Here is a 23,065-nt window from a genome sequence, read left to right on the forward strand (position 1 = left end):
TAAACATCTCAGCCTGGCTTATAATACCCTCCTTGACATGGCCTCATATCTCATCACCAGTGTCCTGCCTTCCTCCCTCGTCTCTGACTACACAGACTTCTGCACTCTTCCTCAGACAGGAACTTACAACCTCAAGGCTTTGCACCTGATGATCCCTCTGTCCGGAATGCTTTCCCCCATGTGACACATGGCCTGCTTCCTCACTTTTCACTTGCTGCTTCCTCAGAGAGGTGGTCTCTGACTACTTTACCGGGAGTATCTGGGGAGGTCTGTCTGAGGTGAGGCAAAAGATAAATAAGAAGGAAAAGATCTGATGGAACAGTGTTCTTGACTGTTGTAAGGGCAGTCTCCTTCGTATGTTCTTTGCTGTGTTCCCAGAGCTCTGTGCTTAGTAGGCACTCAAGAAATCCCTTTCAAATGAATAAATCTGGAGGTTATCGACAGGATGTGAGATACAGAATTTGCGATAAGGTATTTTCTGTTAAACACCTTTGCTCAAACATCACCTTCTCAGCAAGGCCTTCTTTGATCACACGAAAAATGCAACCTGACCCCATAGATTTCCCCTTATCTTGTTCTGTTTCTCTCCCTAGCACTTGGCAGTTGTCACATACATATATACAACACGTATTTAGGTATATCTTTAATTATATGTTCACGTATGAATATAGAATACACACAATGTATTTAAGACTTTTATTACATACAGATGTAAATTATTTACATATTGACACTAGCTATCATGTTACGTCAACTATGTATTTATACGTATATTTTACTACATATAATTTATATTATAGTCACATATATCTATCATAATCTTTATATAAGAAACTATAATTTTTACTCATTTGCTATATTTATGGTCTGTTTCTCTCGCTAGAATGTCGGTTCCGTGAGGGCAAGGAAGGAATCCCTAGCTCCTGGCCCACAGCTTGAACTCCATGAATGCCAAATGAATGAACTCCTTTGGCCCTCTGAGCCTCAGGCTTCCCATCTGTAGGATGGGTGTGCCTTTACATCTGGAGGTACCCCATGTTCCACTCCCCTTTCCCATCCCCCAGAGTACAGCTCCCAGAATTCCACAGCCCAGGTTTACATTTTCCCATATTCTGGGCGCTGTAGCCCACCACGTGCACCAGGCACTGGCCAGACAGAACTACCACTCCCAGCATGCCTCGCGCGCTCGGAAAGTACCACAACCCGTAGGGGTGTCTAGGTCCGACGCGGGCACCGACGGCGCGGGAACAGGGGCGGGCGCCCCTCTAGCTAAACATCTGTGGTACGTCCCAAACCGGGGGCCCTTCAAGGCCCCGCGCTTCCGAGCTCCGCGCAAACTCTGGCTCTTGTACGACGGAGGTGGTTTGCTCTTCCGTTGCCCCGTGGCTTCGGCTCATCTCCAGCAGGAAGGCGAGGCTTCCGCCCGGCGCAGGGGGTGAGCTGGAGCACGGTGCCCCCAAACCCTAGACAGCATTTGGGGGAGGGGGCTCAATGTGGGGGATCCCCTCATGGGCACATTTGGAGCTCTGGGCCCGGGGTGGCTTTTCGGGATGGCTGTTATTGAGGGGTCCCTTAGGAAGTGGCATTTGGGGACACCGGGATGGGATTTTGAGTCTGTTTTAGGGAGTATCACTGGGAGGCAGGATTTATATACCCCTCGGAGGCAGGCTTTACACCCCTCGGAGACAGGGTTTAGGGGGATGTTTGAGGAGACCCTTTAAGGTCCGTGTATGAGTTCTCTGTCCATGAGGCAGGATTTGGGGGTCCTCCCCAAAGGGAGAGGCGAAGTTTGAGGTTCCTGAAGTCAAGGCGGAATTTTGGGAGAGCTTGTTTCAGGAAAGCTCCTGTGACAGTGGGAACGTTCAGGACCGACGTGGCATTGTGGATGTATCTATGGCCTTTGTGACCTCTCTGGTTCTATGATGAGGTCCCCCCGCGCTTGGGTACTCGCGGCGAGGCGACCGGACAGATCGGAGCCCACACGTTCTTAGGGAGAGGGACCCCGAGGCCAGCCTGTGGAAGGGACGCCGAAGCCCAGTGTGCTAGGCTCTTCCCGAGGGGACAGCATGCTCCCGGGCCTTCGCTGGCCGCGGCTTTTTCATTATTCATGAGGAGGTGGGGCTGTTGAGGAAGCCCACTCTTGCATCTTTCGCACCTGGTCCGCTGGAAGTATCGGCTTGTGAATTATTCACGAGGGGGCGGATCAGCGTGCTGGAGGGGTGTGCTGAAGGGGCGTTCTGCAGTCCGCCGGGCAAACTAGAACTCATTGATTAATCGTAAAGGTGAGTAGCGCCCCGAGTTTTCTGTGGCCTTTCTAGGGGCGTAATTGTGCATAATTCATGAGGGGCGTAGCTTTTATGGTTTCATTTGCATGACCCGCTGTTAGCTTTCGCTTACAGGTTCCAGGATTTAATTAAGCCTTATATCTAGCGAAGGGGTGAGGCCTCCTACATTGTTCATTCCTTATGGCCCAGTAATTCCAGATTATCAACACAGGCTCTAGGTTCAAATCCCATAGATCCTTGCCAGCTGTGTGATCTTTGGCAAATCTTTCCGTGAGCCTGCAAATGGGTATGGGCATAATGATAATCAGATGGGTTTACACTCATTTCACACTTTATTAGCCCATTTAATCCCCACAACAATCCTAGGTGGTAGGTTATTATTATCGCATTTTATAGATGAGGAAACTGGGACACCGGGAGGCTAAGTAATTTGCCTAAAGTTACTCAGTCAGTGAGTGCCTGAGCCAGGATTCAAACCCAGTCAATCTAGTTCCAGTCTATAGCCTTAGTCAAATGCCACAATGTCTCCCCCCGCCGCCACCACTTTAATGGCATGTACTACTACTAACGTTAGTCATATAGCACTTGTGCCTGGCACTGTTCTAAGCCCTTTCTGCCCGTTTGCTCATTTAAACTTCATCACAAGGTAGGTTACTGTTCTCATTTTATGGGTGGGAAAACAGTGGCCCAGAGAAGTGAAGTGTCTGGCCCCAGGTCACACAGCTAGTCATCAGTGGGTGGAAATGATTTTTGTGAGGGTTCAAGCACTCTCTTAGGAGGTCACCTTTGAACTAAAACCTGAAGGCCAGGAAGGAACCGATTTCCTGCTCTGAATTCCTGAGATCAATGGCACAGGGCATGGAAAGGACACATCACTGTAATATGCGATCTGTTAATATGATCTGTTGTTATTTGAGAGAAATGTATCGGGTGCTTATTGTGTACCTGAGGGTTTGGTATATAGTTGTTTCTCTGGTGACCTGGTCCTCTATCCTACCTATTCAGTGGACATTGGTGGCCTTAGCATTCTATTTTCCATTCTCCTTCTGGGCAGTTGGTTGTCTCAAGGTATTGTGTTTTTTTTTTTAGTCCTGAATAAGATTTCATCGTCTGGTCAAGACATTGTTTTTTAAATAATGCCCCAAGTTGGGGGTTTCTCTAGTGGCTGAGTAAACCCTCACCCATAACTAGTTTTATATTAATATAAATATATATATTTTATATTTATATATATATTATATTTAATATATTTATATATTATATATTTATTTCTTTTATGTTAATATATAATACTTGAATTTAACAGCGCCCTGTGTCAGCACTGCCAGCTCACACCATAATCCATATTCTCTGATTTTCATAATAGCACATTTTGCCTTTATGAGGTAAATGGATTCCATTACTATCCCCATTTTACAGTTGTGGAAACTGAAGCACCTGCCAAAGGAATATTAGTCTAGATTCGGTTGGACCAAGGGAGCCCTGGTGTTAGTCACGGGTGGGGAGAAGGCAGCTACACTTCCCCTGGGTTTCCCCTGTAGCTCTGCAGCATCGGCTTTCATTATTCATGAACAGGAAGGCGTGGCTGCGCTGCCTTGGCTGGAGTACTATAATCCCTACTAGCAGGGCAGGGCTGTCTTGAGTGTTTCTGTCCATCCAGCCTCATACATAATTCATAAGTAACTAGGTGGGACCGTTCTTGACCTGAGTTTCCAGGTTGAGCTGCTGCAGCATCATCATTCATTATTGATAAGCCGGGGGAGTGTGTTTTCCCTGTGGTAGCCCTTTTTCCCTGCTTACAGGGTATTAGATGCGGCAATAGGCGGACCTGTACCTTTTGTTCCAGCCCACCGGGCGTCATGCATTATTCATGATAAGATGTGGCCTTGGTCTCCTTGGCTTCCGGGAGGCTGTAAGGTTATTAATTATTCATGACAACGGGGCGTGGCTTCCATGTTTTAACATTGGCTTTTTGGTCGCAGGGAGTTAGTCCAACAACCACCCGGCCTCATGCATAATTCATGATCAGGAAATGTAGCCTTGGGGTCCTTTCTTAGTTTCCTTGGCAGCCTGGCTGCAACAATGTATTCTTTCTTCACGTTTCATGGGGCGTGGCCTCTATGGTTTTTTGGTGTTTTTTTTTTAACCTGTTTTCCTAGTTGCTGCCACCCTGGCCACCAGGTGGAGCTCTTCCTCTTCGAATGAGTCACAGCGGGCAGGGACCATTATACATGATTCATGAATGGGCGCGGCCTGCCTGCATCCGGGTTCCTGGGGGGTGGGGCTCAAGGTTTTGTTCCGGCCTCGGGCTCTGCGGCCGCCATCTTGTGTCGGCGGCGGAGGCGAAGGAGGTGGTAGGGAAGAGCACTACCACGACGGCCGGGGGAGGAGAAGGCGGCCCAGGCGGCGGCGATTCTAGAACGCCCAGGCGGCGGGGAGGAGGAGGAGGAGAAGGAGGAGGGTGGCGGCCGGGCTTGGCTTCGGCTCCTAGAGGAGTTGGCGGCGGCACGACCCGGGGAACCGGCATTGGTAACAAACGGCCTTTCTCAGCGCCTTGGCTGGGGCAGGGGTTTCGGGAAGCATTAGAGGAGCCTGGGTCGGCGCTGGGCCAGGCTGTTGTCGGGATGGGCGGTGGTGACTCGGATATTAGGGATCTGTGGGGAGGGGGACAGATCTTGGGGCGGGGTCGACGTTTCCCATCGTGGACCAGCCCTCTGGCTCCGAAATCTGACCTTGGGGTCAGACCCCCCAGCATCTGGTTTTGGAGACTCAGGCCCAGTATCCCTAGTCAGGGACCGGGACCCTGTCCTGAACCTTGTATCGCAAGTCAGAACGCCCCTCAGTCGCCAGTAGAGACTTATGGGATTGACATTCCTGGTCGAAGCCCCCCACCAATGTATGCCATTAAAGCCCTACCCCAGAATCTGCTTTCAGACCCTCCTAGTCCTTCAGTATTTGCTCTCACAGCTTCTAAGAGGGGCTAGACCCTGGGGAGGGTCTTCGTTTCTTTAAGTCTTCTCTAGCAGCTTCCTTCAGATCGCTCTCCCTCCTCCCCCAACTCACACAGGCATTATCAACCCTCAGAGCCTCCGAGGGAAGGAGACCCTGTGAAAGACGATTTGGGCCTGGCTTCCATGTCAGAGACCCATTCTCCACATCTCCAACCCCGACCTGGCCCTGGCATCTTCCATCAGAAAGCCCTCTGGGCCCAGCATTTCTAATCAGAGGTTCTCCTTAACATTTACCTTTAGAGACTCCTTTAATTTCTAGTATCTGCTTTTAGAGACTTCCTGTACTTTAAGGGAATGCCCTTTTTCACGGTCTCAGTATTCTCTTTGGAGACTGCCTCTTGTGGGCCTCAGCAGCTCCCTGATCACACACTCCTTAACTCCCAGGATGTTCCCTCAGAGCCTCCCAGAGGACCAGATGCCAGGGCAGAACTGTTTGGATACATAATTCTCCATCACAGATCCCCCCCGGCCAGCGCCTGCCCTTGCAGACCCTGTTGCCTTCTAGCCCCCTCCGTCAGACTCACCTCAAACCCCACCCTTCACTCAACCTCTGCCTTCAAAAGCCAACCAGGGTTGCAGTTTCTCTCACAGATCCCTTAACCTCACATCAGGCCTCAGAATCTGCCCTCAGAGTCTTTCAAGGTCCCTAGCATCAGTTAGAGGCCTTTAGGTTCGTAGGACCCCAACATCATTGTCATATGTCCCTTCCCCTAACAGGCCCAATTGTCTTCAGAGTTGAAAATCTCCTTCTCAGCATCTATTCTCGGAGCCTCCATGGGATTCCACATAATTGATCAGAGAAACCCAGCCCTACTTGGAGACCTAGCCAGTATCTGCTTACTGAACTTTTTAGGGCCAGAACTGTCTGGGCTCAGCCTCCCCTTTCCACTCCGTCAGAGCAGCTGCTGTACCTAGCATGTACCAATCAGAGAGCAATACAAGGCTTTTGTGCTCCATTAGAGATTCCTCCCCAGCCCTACCCTAGGACTCAGCATTCACCTTAGAGCCTCCGGGGACTGTGACATTGGTGTCAGAGACACTTCTGTCCCCACAAGTACCTGTTATTTTTGGTCAAAGGTTTTTCTGTGCCAACAGCATCCATCTGCAGAGACCCCTAGGGCCCCAGCATCCTCCTGATGGAAAACACACCTCCCCCCAGACCCCTGCATCTTCCTGCAGCCTCCTTGGGCCCCAGAATCCCCCACCCATTCCCCGTGTAGCTTCCATGGGCCGCAGCTGCTGCCCTCCTACCTCTTTGCAGCCTCAGGGGGCCTCTAGTGCAATTTCCTGGCCTTTCCCTAGAAGATCCTTTCCAAAGACCCAGATATGGGTCTTAACAACCTGGTCTGGCCCTGCCCTGCCCACCTCCCATGACTTCTAACCCCCTTTTCCATCTCCGTCTGAGCCTCCATGGGCTCAAACAACTACTTCCTGACTCCTCTCTTTTATGTTCCCAGGGACTTCTCAGTTAATCCCTCCCAGGAGCCTTGACAGGCCCCAGCATCCTGTGCCCTAGCTTCTCCATCCTGATAACCTGACCCTGTGCCTGCCCCCTCTCAAACCTGCTCCAGGACTCCTACCTCAAACCTTCTTCTCTGGTTTGGGTGGGAGAGAATGCTCAGGCTTCAAAATCACCAGTTTGGAGACCTCAGGCAAGTTCTGAAACTCTCTAAGCCCCAGTTCAGCTTTGCTGAACAATGGATAGTATATGCGTCCTAATTGGGGCCTGAGCATATGTTGAGGGAGAAAGGGTATCCATTTTGTACTGCGGGTGGGGGAATTTTTAGCTCCTCTTTGGGGTTTCTGCCCCAGAGTCCTCCTCCTTGCCTTGAGACTGGGCTGTTCCAAATCTCTGCAATTGAAATCTTTTCTGGAACAGTCACCCAAAACCTGCTTATAGACCCTGGCTGGCAGCAATAGGAATCCGGAGATAAAAAGTGCAGATATTAAAGATCTCTCTGGCCCTGGATCATCCCTGATTTAGGAAGCAAGGGAGATGGTGTGTCCCAGACAGAGCAAACCAGTGACAAGGCAAATAAATAACTAAGTAATGGAGGTCACTGTGGGTGTCCAGGGAGGAGCTTACTTATGTCCACAGAAGTAGACTTTTTTAACCTTTCCAGCAGCATCTTGAGGATAGTTCTGTTTGTCCCTGCTTTTGGAGAAAATGGGGCTCGGTAAATGAGATTCCTTCCCTAGGTCAGAGAGTCAGTAAATGGAAAAATTATGATTTGCTTTGGTCTCTATACTAATTCACCAACTTTTTCTTGTCCAGGTTAGTGCTTTGTATTCCTAGTCATTAAGTTGGTTGGCTCCAGGACCCTAGCCAGCCTCCTGCCTTCTGGGTCCTCCTCCCTCACACCTCATCCCTTAGCCTCTCTAACTGAGGGCTGGGTCCTGAGCTGGGTCCTGACTCTTCTCCCAGGAGGCATTTGGCAAACAGGCCCACACCAGCTGCGTGACTGTGGGCAAGTGATTGAGTTCTCTGAGCCTTTGTTTTCTTACTTGTGATGTGGGCATGAGGTTATCATGTTGGTGGGCATTGTTGGGATTAGACAAAGCCCTTTACCCTGTGATTGACAGGCAGTGAGCCCTTGGTAGATGATAGGGAGCTCCTGTCTTCTTGCTTAGTGTCAGAGTGTTGACAGGTGCCAAGATGGAATTTTAGGTACATTGGGGATGCTCAGTGTGATTGGGGGGTCAGAAAAGGCCCAGTGTAGGAGGACAGCAACTTAGGAGAGCATTGGTGGTGAGGGGAAATGATTGAGGGTCCTGTTGTCTCCGGCATATGGATCCAGTCACACACAGATTTCACTCCCACAGCAGGCTCTATTGTTCTGTTTTTGGGACTCAGTGTGTGTGATGCTCGGCAGGTTAACTTATCTCGGGAGCTCAGGTTTTCTCATTTTTCTGGCAAGGGTGCTCAGCCCTGCTTTGTGGGGTCAGGACCATTGAGGGCGTGAAATGTGGTAACACTGGGCGGCAGCCTAGGCTTCTGGGTCAGCAGATCCTGGTCTGGGTCAAGTCACCACCAAATGTCCCCAGGTGAATTTTTTTCCTCCAGTGTGAGTTGGGGGATGTTACTGATAGATAGTAGTCCACATCTCATGGAGACGCCCTGAGGACAAAGTGAGGCAAGGCTCCTAAAGTGCTTAGTATGACATCTGGCACAGGGAGGATTCCTAATAAACATTCAGCTGCCATTATCCTTAACCTGTTTAAGGGGCTCCACATGCAGCCAGGGCTTGGGAAGTGTGTTTTCCCTCTCCCTGTGACCTCTTTCATTGGCTTGGGCCTTTCCCTTCCCGGAACTGGGGGGACGGGTGGGGTGGGCTTTGGAAAACTCTCTTCCCTGAGCCCCTCCGGGGACTGGGTCTCTGGCAAGGTGTCTCCTGCCATCATGCCACTCTGATGGAAGTCTAAGCCGCGTTTCCCTCCTGCGCCCCTGTCGCCGGGGTTAAGGGGGAGGAGAATGGCTGCTTGTTGTTGCCTACCTGCTCTGTGCCAGGCTCTGTGGTCTGGGCTCTCTCTCATCACTTCGGCAACTCCGTGGGGTAGGTAAGTGGCCCTGTCAGCCCTATTGCACAGGTGAGGGAACTGAGCCCACAGGGCTTAAATGAGGTTTGTCAAGGAGTGGCAGGGTCTGACCTGAGCCTACACCCTCCTCTGACTTTCCCACAAGGACATTCTTCATGTCACTCCTCTCACCCTGCAGGACTGGAGTCTCTCCCTCATGCTGGGCTGGGGAGAAAGGCGAATGGCCTAGTGGTCAGCAGCATGGATTGCAAGCCAGACCACCTGGGTTCAGATCTTAGCTCTGACAGCTGTGTGACCCTGGGCAAGTCACCTCACCTCTCTGTACCTGCCTCCTCTTCTATAAAACGGAGATACCAGCCCTTAAGTCTTCCCTTCCCCCCACAGTCACCACTAACCAGCTGCAACACTCACATGCCCCAGGCTCACCTCTGACCCTCCTTTTCCCTTCCAGATGTCCAGCTCGCCGCTGTCCAAGAAACGTCGCGTGTCCGGGCCTGATCCAAAGCCGGGTTCTAACTGTTCCCCTGCCCACTCCGTGTTGTCCCAAGTGCCCTCGGTGCCAACCAACGTAAGTGTCTTCTTTCTGGACCCTGGCAGGCAGGGTGGTGGGAGTGGTGGGTGGGAGAGCCTTCCGTATCACCATGCATCTGTCCGCGCCTTCCTCTGTGTATCTCCCCAAACCTGTTCTTCTCCTCTGTCCGTAGGGAATGGCGAAGAACGGCAGTGAAGCAGACATAGATGAGGGCCTTTACTCCCGGCAGCTGTAAGTGGAGACTAGGTTGGACCAAGCAGCGGCAGGGGCACTGGGAGGACAGGGTCTGGGGGGCTAGACCTTGACCCGGAACACTTCCCCCCCCCCCACCTGGCAGGTACGTGTTGGGCCATGAGGCCATGAAGCGGCTCCAGACCTCGAGCGTCCTGGTGTCAGGCCTGCGGGGCCTGGGCGTGGAGATTGCCAAGAACATCATCCTTGGTGGGGTCAAGGCTGTCACCCTGCATGACCAGGGCACTGCCCAGTGGGCTGACCTCTCTTCCCAGGTACCTCTTGACAGCCCTTCTCCCTGGTGGGGGTGCCAGTCCTCCGGGCTCTGCCGCCACTCCCTTCCTCCCTGGCTCCCCTTTACAGTTCTACCTGCGGGAGGAGGACATCGGTAAAAACCGGGCTGAGGTGTCCCAGCCCCGCCTTGCCGAGCTCAACAGCTACGTGCCTGTCAGTGCCTACACCGGGCCTCTGGTCGAGGACTTCCTTAGTGGCTTTCAGGTACTTTGGGGGGCGCACCACCCAGCCTCCTGCCCAGTTTTCTCCAAGTCCATCTTTGCTTTGTTCATTAGTTCTCTGGTAAATGGGCCAGCCTCCGTGCCAGGTTTCATGTTGGAGACGCAGGTGGGATTTAGACCCTGGACCTGCCTTTTCGGGAGCAGGGGTGTAACTGGGCAGACCCATGGAGCGTAGTGGTTGTGAGCACAGGCTGGAGCCAGACTGCCCTAGCGTGGGTCTCCAGCCCTACCAGTGTGACCTCAGGCAGGTTGCTCGATCTCCTCTGTTTTATTTTTTTCTCGTTTGTGGACTTGGGACCGATAGTAATACCTACTTCATAGAGTTTTTGTGAGGGCTGAGTGCTTAGAATAGCAGCTGGCACGTGACAAGGGCCATCTGGTTATTTGTTAAATAAAAACTCTGAGCCGGAAAGAGGAGCTGTGGGAGCCGAGATTCTGCCCTGGGGCGTCCCAGCGGGGGCCCCGCTGCCACCGAACCTGAGGTAGTTGTAGGAACTGGCCCTGGTGGGGAAGGGTGGGCGTTCAGACAGAAAGCGAAGTCCCAAGGCACCCGCTTCAGCAGGCATTGTCTGGAGAATTGGGAGCAAGTGGGTGTGGTAGGAGTGAGCTCAGACTTTGGCTGCGGAGGGGGGTTTACTTCTGTGTCTCACAGGGCAAGGCAGGGTTGTAGGCAGGCAGCGGTGGGTGTGGGTGCGTAAATGAGTCAGCTCTTCTCCACACTCTCTCCTGGCTGCCTCGTTACCTTGCCAGCTACCTTGCCTGCCCTGATGGAGGGACTGGCATTTCTCTCTTCTCTGGGTTTCATCCTGGCTGAATCTGATACATAGTAGATACTTTGTGAGAGTATCTACTGAACCATGGTAGATGCTTTGAAAGCTTTAAGGATTCTTCTGAGCCCCCTGGCACCACCCTCCTTCTCCATTATTCTCTCCCCTTTGCCCCAGTGCCGTGCCCTTGCCCTCAGCCTGCACCTCTCCACAGGTGGTGGTCCTCACCAACACCCCCCTGGAGGACCAGCTGCGGGTCGGTGAGTTCTGTCACAACCGTGGCATCAAGCTGGTGGTGGCAGACACGAGGGGCCTGTTTGGGTGAGTGCCCCCACCCTGGTTCCCCGACCCCTGCCAGGCCCGGGCCAAGACCCCTGAGCTCTCACCGCCCTGCCCCTCTGCCACTCGGGTTCTGGATTCTTTGTGTCCACCTCTCCCCACGTGACATGAGCACTGTGTGATTCCCAGCAGTGATGGGCTGAATTTGCTCAGCAAGTATTCACTGCGTCTCAAGGGACATGCAGATCCCCACGCGCATGGGACTCTGGGGCATCAGCCCTGTTGCCTCCCTTTACAGGCAGCTCTTCTGCGACTTTGGAGAGGAAATGATCCTCACAGATTCCAACGGGGAGCAGCCACTCAGTGCTATGGTTTCTATGGTCACCAAGGTGAGGAGACCAGCCTCAGGGGTCCTGGCAGGTGGATGGGCAGCAGCAGGCCTTCTTTCTGCTCCTGGTACCCCGAACCTGCCTCTGAGGCTCACTTCTTCTTTAACCAGGACAGTCCTGGTGTGGTCACCTGCCTGGATGAGGCCCGACACGGGTTTGAGAATGGCGACTTTGTCTCCTTTTCAGAAGTACAGGGCATGGTTGAACTCAATGGAAGTCAGCCCATGGAGATCAAAGTCTTGGGTGAGCTAGGGCTGTGGAGGAATCAGGGGTGATAGGAGGTATGACCCTGGGCTCTGAGCGAGGAGAGACAGACCCCCCTGAGGTCCAGCCAGAGCTGGTGGGCCTGGGGTAGAGGTGCTGTCTCGTGTTCGAGCTGTTTGTAGGAGAATAGGTCCCTGGTATCTGCACTGGTGGGGAAAAGGTCTCTGGCAATTGAACAGAGTAGATCGGAGGATCCACTCATGTCTGAGCTGATGCAGACAAGGAGCAGAGAGTGTCTTCTAGTGTGGACTTGGATCCAAGAGCACAGGGTCTTGTGGGTTCTGAGCTTGGGTCTTGGGCAGAGGGGAGATGGTTTCTGATGTCCAAGTAGAATCCGGGGCTGGGTCTTGGCTCCTGATGACTGAGCTCCCTGAAAATCCATGGATTTTTCCCTTATGTTGGGGGAGTTGTGGGCTTCAGGGAGGGCGGGTAGCCTGACCCTCTCCCTGTCTACCTAGGTCCTTACACCTTTAGCATCTGTGACACCTCCAACTTCTCCGATTACATCCGTGGAGGCATTGTCAGTCAGGTCAAAGTACCTAAGAAGATCAGCTTTGTGAGTGTGGTGGGGGTTGGTGGGTGGGGAGTGATTCTGGGCATTTCTAGGCTCTGATGCCCTGCCCCCCCCCCACAGAAATCCTTGCTGGCCTCACTGGCAGAGCCTGACTTCGTGATGACGGACTTTGCCAAGTATTCCCGGCCTGCCCAGCTGCACATTGGCTTCCAGGCCCTTCACCAGTTCTGTGCTCAGCATGGCCGGCCCCCTCGGCCCCGCAATGAGGTGGGTGGGCCAACCAGGGAAGGTGACCTTGGCACTGAAGGCCCGCTATGCCTCTACCCGTCTACTGTCCCTCCCTTTTTCCCCTCTCCATCCCTCTTCCCACAGTGGCCTGACATGTGCCTTCTTGGTTTCTTCTGCCCCACCAGGAGGATGCGACAGAGCTGGTGACCTTAGCCCGGGCTGTGAATGCACAAGCCCTGCGAGCAGTGCAGCAGGACAACCTGGACGAGGACCTCATCCGAAAGCTGGCCTATGTGGCTGCTGGGGATCTGGCACCTGTAAACGCTTTCATCGGGGGCCTGGCTGCCCAGGAGGTCATGAAGGTCAGCGTGGGTGGAGAAGGGCAGGGTTGGGAGGTGGGCCAGGCACCTCCCTGACTCCATCACTTATTGTCCATCTGCCCCGATTAACCACTGACCGCTTCTTCTCTCCTTCCCAATCCCCAGGCCTGCTCTGGGAAGTTTATGCCCATCATGCAGTGGCTGTACTTTGATGCCCTGGAGTGTCTCCCTGAGGACAAAGAGGCCCTCACGGAGGACAAGTGCCATCCGGTATGCGAGTGGGGCCCATGGGGAAGACGTCATTGGGGGCATTTCTGGTGAGGCTCCCTCTCACTCTCCTCCCTTTGCACTCCTCAGCGCCAGAACCGTTACGATGGGCAGGTGGCCGTGTTTGGCTCCGACCTGCAAGAGAAGTTGGGCAGGCAGAAGTACTTTCTAGTGAGTGATCCCCTTAGACACCTGCACCTCCCAGGCCTCTGGCCACCTCTTCTGGAGTCTCCTGCCTCCCGAGAGAGGGTCTTTTGGTTCTTGTACCTCCGTTGCATGCCTTTTGCCATGTTCTTTATCTCGAAGGAAGGCCTGGTGCGTCCTTCTGTTTCTGTCCCCCCCTCTGGCGCTGCCTTCCCTCAAATGGCTCTGGGTTGTTTCTTGTAGTTCTGGGACTTGAGGATGTGGCATTAGCCCCACTTTGCCTCCTCTTGCTGTCTTTGGGGGGAGGGAGGAGTAACGTATACCGTCACACTCACCTGTGTTACTCCAGCCAGCCTCTGTCTCTCTTCTCGGCTGCCTCCTAGGTGGGTGCAGGAGCCATTGGCTGTGAGCTGCTCAAGAACTTCGCCATGATTGGGCTGGGCTGTGCGGAGGGCGGAGAAATTGTTGTCACAGACATGGACACTATTGAGAAGTCAAATCTGAACCGGCAGTTTCTGTTCCGGCCCTGGGATGTCACGGTGAGTGGGGTGGGGAGGGAGGGTGGGATTTTGTCCTCTGGCTTTGCTCCTGTCTTTTGTTTCCATTCTTTCTGGAAAGGAGGGAGGCGTTTCCACCTTTTTCCTTCAGCTCTTTCTCTTAGTTTTTCTGCGTCACTCATTCAGCAAACGTTTCTTGAGTATCCTTGCATTGAATCTGCCGTTTTTCATCTCTCTTTTTTTTCTTCTTTTTCTTTTTTTTTTCTTTAACCTCTTATTAGTGTTGGTTGGGACAGTGTGTTGGGGGACCCCCAAACAGCCCCCAAGTTCAGTGATTGACTAGGAGAACTCACAGGACTCGGCTTATAGCCATATTCACGGCTATGATTTCTTCCAGCAAAAGGATGCAGAGCACAATCAGCAAAGGGAAAAGGTGCCCGGGGCGAAGTCTGCGGGAGACCAGGCATAAGCTTCCAAGACTCCTCTCCCAGTGGAGTCGCATGGGATGCATTTAACTCCCCCAGTAGCGAGTTGTGACAACACATGTGAAATGTTGCCGACCAGGGAAGCTCTTTAGAGACTCAGTGCCCAGGGCTTGTACTGTGGGCTGGTCACGTAGGCACCCTCTACTGGGCACTTACCCAAATTCCTGCCTCCCAGAAGGAAAGCAGGAGTTCAGCAGAAACCACACTTTGCATGAGCAGTCTAGGCATAGTGAGCCACCCTTACCAGGTAAGGCACAGTGAGAACCCTCCCGAAATCCAGGTTCCCAGATGCCAACCAAGGGCCGACCTTGCCAGCAGGCCTTCCCTAGGAGAACATTTGTGCTGGGTTCACTCTTCCCTGCCAGATGGAGCCTGGGCCATACATGGCTCGAGCTGTGAGGCCTTCCGTGGGGGGACAGTGCCGTTTGTGCCTGCCCAGGATCTGTTCCCCTTTCCATTCATTGACTTAGTCACCAGGTAGCCATTGGCCTAGGCACTGCTCTCGGCACTTGGGGTACAGCAAAGAAACAAAGATTCTAGAGCAGGGAGGGCAGACCATAAGCAATCAACATAGTGTAATGGTGTGGTTTGGAGTTAACGGTGAGGTTTGGAGTTAATGTTGACAAGTGCTGCGCAAAGGAAACAAACAAAAGCAAGTGAAGTCGGCCAGGCCCGGAAGATGGGTAGGCAGTTTTGATTATAGCGGTTAGGGAAGGGCTCAGTTCTGCAGACCTGGAGGGTGGAAGGGAGTAGAGCACCCCCCTTTTCTGGGTTCAGAGCACTCTAGGCCAGGATCCTGATGGCGGGGAGGAGGGTAGGAGATGAGCCAGGGGAAGTGGGGGCCAACTCCTTTTCCCTTCTGTGGAGGGGGGAGCCAGGGGAGGGTTTTGAGCAGAGGAGGGACATTCACGACCTGACCTGGGCTTTGAAAGGATCCTGTTTCGTTCAAGAGGATGGATCCCAGCCCTGGGTGCTGTTATCTGAAAGAACAGTAGATGTTGGGTAGGCATAGAAGCAGAGTGGCTGGCCTCTTGCCTCCGGTCTGCATTTGTTCACTGCTTCCCTTTCCACTGAGCCCCCTGCCACCTCTGTCACAGCCATGGTCATGTGGTGCTGTCGCAGACTGTCTCCTAAATCGGGGAGCCTTCTGAATTCAGAGCCTGGTTCTTCCCAGGCATTAAGTAAATCCATGTTTAGGAGGACGGCTCTAGAGAGGTTTGTTGGGTGAATGCATGAATAACTGAGCCCCATGTTCCCCTCCCGCCCTTGTCCCCCTAGAAGTTAAAGTCTGACACAGCCGCTGCAGCTGTGCGCCAGATGAATCCGCACATCCGGGTGACAAGCCACCAGAACCGTGTGGGCCCTGACACAGAGCGCATCTACGATGACGATTTCTTCCAAAACCTGGATGGTGTGGCCAATGCCCTCGACAATGTGGATGCCCGTGAGTTTGGAGGCGGGCGAGGTGGTCAGGGGCAAAGGCGGTGCACGTGTGTGCACGTGTGTATGTGTGGGTGTGGGTGTGCCAGGGGTGTCTATCTTTCCATTCTCTATTGACATTCCTTTCCTGATGCACACATGGTCTCCCCCCCCATAGGCATGTACATGGACCGCCGCTGTGTGTACTACCGTAAGCCGCTGCTAGAGTCTGGCACACTGGGCACCAAGGGCAACGTGCAGGTGGTGATCCCCTTCCTGACAGAGTCGTACAGCTCTAGCCAGGATCCGCCTGAGAAGTCCATCCCCATCTGCACCCTGAAGAACTTCCCCAACGCCATTGAGCACACCCTGCAGGTGATCGGCTGTGGGGGGAGAGGGGAGGGGGCAGGTACCTTCTTGGCTGCTAGGCCACCTCCGGTGGCAAAAGTCTAAGTTCAAGATGTGCTTTCTCTCAAAACCTTCCTCCCTCGCTTCCCATCCAGCAGCCTGGGTTTTTTAAAGTGATTCATTTTCTTTTATTTGAGAAGTTTTGAACACGTAGAGAAATACAAAGAGTGGTATGGGTATGATGAATGCTCAAATATCATTCCTCACCTAGATTTAATAGTTGTTAATGTTTTGACACATTTTCTTCTTAGATTGCTGTATTTTTCCTTCTTTGTGCTGAAACGTATCACAGATATCACAGCACCTCACTCCTTAATATTGTAACATGCTTCTGTGAGGGAAGTACGCTCTGCGTAGCAGGGTTTCTTGACCTCTTTGGCATATGGACATTTGGGGCCAGCCGTTTCTTTGTCGATGGGGGGTGGCATCCTCTGCAGTGTCCAGTGCTTAGCAGCATCCCTGGCTTCTGCCCACTAGATGCCACTAGCGTTCTCGCGCAGTTGCGACAACTCAGAATGTTTCCACACATTGCCAAATATCCCCCGGGGCTGGGGGGCAGGATTGCTCCCAGCTGAGACCTGCTGCTGTCTAACCCAAACCCTACCTTCGTGCTGAACAAAATCAGTGCTAATTTTTTACTATCTCCTGTAGTAACTTAGATCTTTAATGCTTAGTTCCTCTTCGGGTGTCCCCAGCTGTTGCTCAAAATGGCTTCAGCAGCTGGTTTCTCAGGACAATCCTGTGTGTGTGATGGTGCGCATACAGCCCAGTACGCTGTCATCAGGCCGACTTTTTACCAAGTGAACACACCTAGGCACCAGGGCCACGAACCAGAACCTAAGGGTGACCCGAGGAGAACTCTTGTGCTGTGAGAATGACCCTGTAGTCTTCAAGAACAAACCATTCAGAATGTTGAGTTAGGAGTGTGGCGGTGAGAACCAAATAGGGAAAAACCGGTTTCCTTGGCCACTTTCCCTTCTGCATGGAGTTCCAGAGTGGGCGTGTTCATATGTGTGTCCCCACCGTGGTCTCACTGTTTGACTTTGGACTCCAGCTCTCCTGCCTGACCCCTCCTCTGTGAAATGGGGCCGGTAGCAGTGTCGGCCTCAAGGTTTGGAAAGCACTTGGCATTACTACGTATCTGGGGCCGGTTTAGGAAACTTTAGGTAGATACATATTGCTCATTTCTTCTTTGCAACCCCACCACATGGTTACTACCTTAAGTGTCTGTTTTAGGAAGGAGGGTGCACAGGTAAGCGTTGCTGTATATTTCTGAAGTCACAAACCTAGATATTAGGTAGCAGGGCTGGGGATTGAACCTAGGCGTCCTCTCCTCCAAACTCCCTCCCCAGTGAATGCATTTACTGTCCTTAGGAATTTTCAGAGTGCAGAATATCTGTTTTGTTTGCTGCTCAGCCCCAGGGCCTGTATGGTGATCGTTTTTGGTTTGGGTCTGAAATTTTTTTTCCTTTTTTAAAATTGTGGTGAAATATACATAACTAAATTTTTTTTAATTGAGATATAACATATCTCTAGTAAGGCACACAGATCCTTAAGAATAATTTTTTTTCACACATACACTAGTGTAACAACCGCCCAGAAAGTTCGTTGGTTTTTAAATTGAGGTGCCGGAGGATGGGGGAGTGGGGAAGATTGGGGAGCAGCAGTGGAGGTCTTCCCTTTTCTCAGAGCAGTGGTGTTCTTCTAATTGGATACATTCGCTGATGGTCTTTATAATGACAAATCCCCAGTTGTCAGCTGTCACTCCACGTCGTGCATTTGCTCTGTCTTTCAGTGGGCTCGGGATGAGTTTGAAGGCCTCTTCAAGCAGCCGGCGGAAAATGTGAACCAGTACCTCACGTAAGTCACCCAGCGCCCCATTCAGCCCGTCCCCTGCCTGCCCGTCAAGGCATCCTGCCTGTTTTCGTCACCAGCGACACCCAGCACCAGGCACACTTTGCACACGGAGCAAGGAAGCCTCGGCCCTCATACCGCTGGGAGTCAGGAGTAGCTTTCCGTGGAGGAAGTGGGGTGGCCCTGGAGCCCACTCTTGGGGCCGCTGTGTAATCCTGCCCCTCTGACCCCCTCCAATTCCTGATAGAGACCCCAAGTTTGTGGAGCGGACCCTGCGGCTGGCGGGCACCCAACCCCTGGAGGTGCTGGAGGCCGTGCAGCGCAGCCTGGTGCTGCAGCGGCCACAGACCTGGGCCGACTGTGTGAGCTGGGCCTGCCACCACTGGCACACCCAGTACTCTAACAACATCCGGCAGCTGCTGCATAACTTCCCTCCCGACCAGGTAATGCCCACTTGCCAGGTCTGTTTGGTGCGATGCATTTTCCCGACATAGGAACTTGCTGTGGGCTCCCCACATGCTCTTCCCCGTCAGGAGGCCGGCTGTGGCAGGTACCCCAGGGCATGGGGCTCTCAGAAGACAGCTTAAGTCTGACCTGTTTTTCCCGCTGCCTTGCCTTCGAGCAAGAGACCTGTGTTTCCGCTTCCTTTGCCTGTGGCGTGCTCTGAGCCCTGCTCGACTCCCACGGCCATACGGATTATGGGGAAGAAAGTTTGTAGTCGAGGGCACGGGAATCCGTATGGGTTCGCAGCCTAGCTCCATTCGCGCTTGGGCAAGGCACATAACTTTCTCTGCACCTCAGTCTTCTCACACGTGAAGTAGACATAATAGTAATCTACCTCACGGGGGGTTTTGTGAGGATTTATTGGTACTTACTAATAGTACAGTGCCTGGAAGTCTGTAAGAGTTTGTGAAATGGCTGTGTATCTTTCACAAAGCAAGTGCCCAGGAATTGGTGGTAGTTTGCTCAGAGAGGTCCCTGTTTCAGGCTGGCGTTGGAACTTCCATCTACAGGACCCTATGATCTGGGTCTTTCGTGACTGACTCCAGTGCCCTGCGTGTGCCCAGCCAGGAGTTAGGCTTGTTAGAGAGGCCTCTGCTTTCAGGTTCTGCCCCTCAAAAATCTCTCTGTTCCTTTAGCTCACAAGCTCGGGAGCTCCATTCTGGTCTGGGCCCAAACGCTGTCCACACCCGCTCACCTTTGATGTCAACAATGTAAGTCTCTTCCCTGGGGTCTCCTTGGGTCAGGTGGAGGGTGGGTGGAGGGAAGGAGGCCCAGTCGCATCAGGCGAGAGCTGATGTCCTCACCCTTCTGGGCCCTGCCTTCCCCCCAGCCCCTGCATCTGGACTACGTGATGGCTGCTGCCAACCTGTTTGCCCAGACCTATGGGCTGAGAGGCTCTCAGGACCGAGCTGCTGTGGCTACACTCCTACGGTCTGTGCAGGTCCCCGAGTTTACCCCCAAGTCTGGCGTCAAGATTCACGTCTCTGACCAGGAGCTGCAGAGCGCCAATGCCTCAGTTGGTGAGGGTGTTTGGCCAGTCAGCCAGGAGTCACCACCTGCCTTGTCCCCTGCCCAGGCCAGCAGTTCTCTGCCCCTGGTTCTGCTCTGCCACCCCGGGCCTGATCCTTCCCACACCTTCTTTTGAGCCTCCCTTCTTCTAAAGTGTGAAGAAGATCGGTCGGTCGGTTGGGCCAAATTGTCTCCCTCAGTCCTCCCCACTCTCTGGTCTTCTGTGTGTTTTGCCTTGGAAGAATCTCTGTGGCATATGATGTCCATCAGTGGTCTCTCTCCCTTGACATCTGGCCCCTGTGTTCCTCTGTATGCTTCTTCACCCTAATATTGCTCTCCATATATCTTTCCTCAGCACTCCCTCCCTATCTCTCTCTCCATGTCTCTCCCCTCCAACTCTCATCTCTCTCCGTCTTTCTTCCAGCTCATGCTGCATATTAGGTGAGGGGCCAAATAGTGACTCTCAGGCTTTGCAGGCCATAGAGTGTGTGCAGCTAATCACCTGTCGCGGTTGAAGCACAAAGCAGCCACGTGTGTGGCTGTTTTCCAGTAAAATTTTATTGATACAGCTGGTGGCAGGCTGACTTTGGCTCGGAGCCGTAGTTTGCTGAGCCCCGGTCTGTGGATCTCTCTCTCTCCTCTGTACCTCTCCCCATCCGTAGACTAGATACTGCATCTGCAGCTGTGTCGCTGTCCCTGCATTTACCTTCCATGCTCCCCATCTGCCTCTCCATTGATCTTCTCCTTTCTCCTGTCATTTCCTCCGTCATCTCCCCGTCTCCCTTCCCAAATCTCTACCTGCCTCGTGTTCCTCTCGTATGTTTCTTCCCATCTTTCCTTCAACATTTCCTCCATTTTTCTCCTCTCGTACATATGTACGTACGTGTATATGGTTGCATAACTGTACATGAGATCTATATAACGTATGTGAGGTATACGTAAAACATATAAACGATATCTATAAAGTATGTGTGAGATACATAACATCTCCATGTCTCGTGCCCCCGTTCTCCGCTCTTCATATCGTCTTTCCCCTTCCTGTATCTTTCCTCTATCTTCATGTCTGCATGTTCCCCCCCAGTATCCCCTCTGTATGTTTTTCTATCCCCCTGTCTGCCCCTCCTACCCGTATTCTCCATGCCTCCCCACCTCTTTCTGTGACATTCTTCCCAAGATCTGCAGCTCTCCCACCTGGGTCTGTCCATGTCCACCTCCTCCTGATGTCTTCCTTAGTGTCTCTGGAGAACTCTCTGTTAATATACCTGCCCCCTTTCTGTCTCCTTCAGGTTTCTGCTCTCTCGTCCTGCTCTGCCTCTCTGCCTTGTGCCTCCTCTCTCCCAGGATAGTTTTCCTTTTTAAGTCGTCTCTGCCTGAACATCTTTGGCCCTCCTTGCCCCCGCCCAGGCTCCTGTTTCCACCTCAGACACTGGCCTGGGATCTCAAGGGCCAAAGGTATCCTTTTCTTCCTGCAGATGACAGCCGTCTCGAGGAGCTCAAGGCCACACTGCCCAGTCCAGAAAAGCTCCCTGGATTCAAGATGTATCCCATCGACTTTGAGAAGGTGCTGGGTGGGGGCCCTGGGCAGGCAGGGGGATGGGCTAGACAGAACGGGTCCGTGGGGATCTGGAGTCAGCCCCAGGCCTTTATGGGGATTGCATCATGGGCCTGCCACATGGCCCTGAACATAATAGATGTTCTCAGCCATGCTTTTGTGATGTGAGAGAGCCCGGCAGGTAATTGCAGTGGAGGATACTTCTGTCCCCGGGGGCCAGGAATCCTTTTCCTCCTCTGACTCTGATCCTCTCCTCATCTCCTGCCCTTCACCTTCCACCTCCCCCACTCATAAAAGGATGATGACAGCAATTTCCATATGGATTTCATTGTGGCTGCATCCAACCTCCGGGCAGAGAACTATGACATTCCCCCTGCGGACCGGCACAAGGTGAGAGAAGTCTGGACCTGATTCCGCCCACCAGGCTTGAGCTCTCCATGTTCGTTCATTCTGTGCAGGCTCTGAGCCTCTTCTACCTTAACTATCACGTGTCTTGACCCTTCCTGCCTCACAGAGCAAGCTGATTGCAGGGAAGATCATCCCAGCCATTGCCACGACCACAGCAGCTGTGGTTGGCCTTGTGTGTCTGGAGTTGTATAAAGTGGTGCACGGGCACCGACAGCTTGACTCCTACAAGAATGGTTTCCTCAACTTGGCCCTGCCCTTCTTTGCCTTCTCTGAACCCCTTGCCGCACCCCGTCACCAGGTAAGGGCCTTATCAGGGCCTTCAGGTTTGTGCTCGGATGTTTCTCGAAAGCTGGCTTTAGTTTGCTTTCATGGCCCAAAAAAGAGCAGAGTAAGGAGGACTTGAGTACCAGGTGGCAAGGGGATGGTTTGGGGCCTTTAAATGTGGGATGGTCAGGAAAGGCCCTGCTGAAAAGGTGACCTGCGAGCCCAGTCTTGGAGGAGGGGAGGAGGTAGACCATGCAGGCTCCTGGGGGGAGAGCATTCCGGGCAGAGGGACCAGTCTCTCCAAGGGTCCGGAGGTAGGAGCATGCCTGGCATGTTTGAGGAAGAGTAAGTCTTTAGAGCAGAGTGAGAAAGAGGATGAGGGGGTAGGAGATGAGAACAGAACAGGATCCCAGTGACCACGCCATGTCGGCCATCTGTCACTGAAGGGTGTCAGTGCCCAGGGTGCGACGGAAGCCACGTGTTTTTGACAAAAGAGGCTTGCAATCTGACTTAACGTGTTAGCCTGAGTGGTGGTGGGCGGGGGGGGGGGCCGAGGATAGGACTTACTGGGGCTGGAGCCTGTGGTGGCCCGCAGCCCATCAGCCCACTCCTTGTCCTGCAGTACTATAACCAGGAGTGGACGTTGTGGGATCGCTTTGAGGTCCAGGGGCTGCAGCCTAACGGCGAGGAGATGACGCTCAAACAGTTCCTGGACTACTTTAAGGTGAGGCCCCTCCCTCACTGTCATCCCACCTGCAGGCAGAACGTGCAGGCGAGGCTCGCTGGCCGTCCACCCCCATGACACTGCTGTCCCCCTCCCCCCTCCTCCAGACAGAGCATAAATTGGAGATCACCATGCTGTCCCAGGGTGTGTCCATGCTCTATTCCTTCTTCATGCCAGCCGCCAAGCTCAAGGAACGGTTGGATCAGCCGTGAGTTGGGGCAGGGGGCTCCACTTGCAGCTGTTCCACCCCAGTTCGCTGCCCTTCTCCTCTGCCCGCACCTCCCCACCCTTCTCCCTCGCTTTTTGCTTCCCTGACTTTCTGCTCCCCCACCCCCCCAGGATGACAGAGATCGTAAGCCGTGTGTCGAAGCGAAAGCTGGGCCGCCATGTGCGGGCGCTGGTGCTTGAGCTGTGCTGCAACGACGAGAGCGGCGAGGACGTCGAGGTCCCCTATGTACGATACACCATCCGCTGACCCCTGTCCACGCCCGTAGGCTGGCCCCAGGCCCCCCCCCCCCCCCCCCCCNCATCGGGCCTCTGGCAGTGGCCTCGCTAGCCACGCCTGGTGTTCCCTCCTCATCCCCCTCCCTGCACCCCTCTTGCCGCTGCTTTCTACCTTGTTTGGAACCTGAATCCTAATAAAGAATTATTAACCCAGA

The 23,065-nt window shown here is 53.2% G+C and overlaps 1 protein-coding gene across 3 annotated transcripts; it reads left to right on the forward strand.

Annotated features, from left to right (window-relative positions):
* The first annotated feature begins 1,282 nt into the window (after nt 1-1,282).
* Nucleotides 1,283-23,065, forward strand: UBA1 (ubiquitin like modifier activating enzyme 1). 3 transcript variants are annotated; one of them, XM_034649075.1, is made up of 27 exons: nt 4,600-4,814; nt 9,012-9,134; nt 9,285-9,401; nt 9,538-9,596; nt 9,703-9,871; nt 9,960-10,094; nt 11,093-11,199; nt 11,456-11,546; nt 11,657-11,789; nt 12,269-12,366; nt 12,445-12,591; nt 12,738-12,914; nt 13,038-13,142; nt 13,230-13,310; nt 13,667-13,822; nt 15,544-15,709; nt 15,863-16,059; nt 17,888-17,952; nt 18,194-18,389; nt 19,086-19,160; nt 19,280-19,469; nt 20,931-21,019; nt 21,308-21,400; nt 21,525-21,716; nt 22,305-22,406; nt 22,514-22,614; nt 22,746-22,887. In XM_034649075.1, exons 3-27 carry the CDS (start codon nt 9,285-9,287, stop codon nt 22,879-22,881), a joined length of 3,177 nt encoding a protein of 1,058 aa, XP_034504966.1. In that variant the 5' UTR covers nt 4,600-4,814; nt 9,012-9,134; the 3' UTR covers nt 22,882-22,887. The 3 variants fall into 3 exon arrangements, with proteins under 3 accessions (XP_034504967.1, XP_034504966.1, XP_002917824.2); XM_034649076.1 differs by lacking the exons at nt 4,600-4,814; nt 9,012-9,134 and adding an exon at nt 1,283-1,435; XM_002917778.4 differs by lacking the exon at nt 9,012-9,134 and having other exon boundaries at nt 22,746-23,065.

This window comes from Ailuropoda melanoleuca, chromosome X (genome assembly GCF_002007445.2).
Source record: "Ailuropoda melanoleuca isolate Jingjing chromosome X, ASM200744v2, whole genome shotgun sequence".
NCBI lineage: Eukaryota > Metazoa > Chordata > Mammalia > Carnivora > Ursidae > Ailuropoda > Ailuropoda melanoleuca.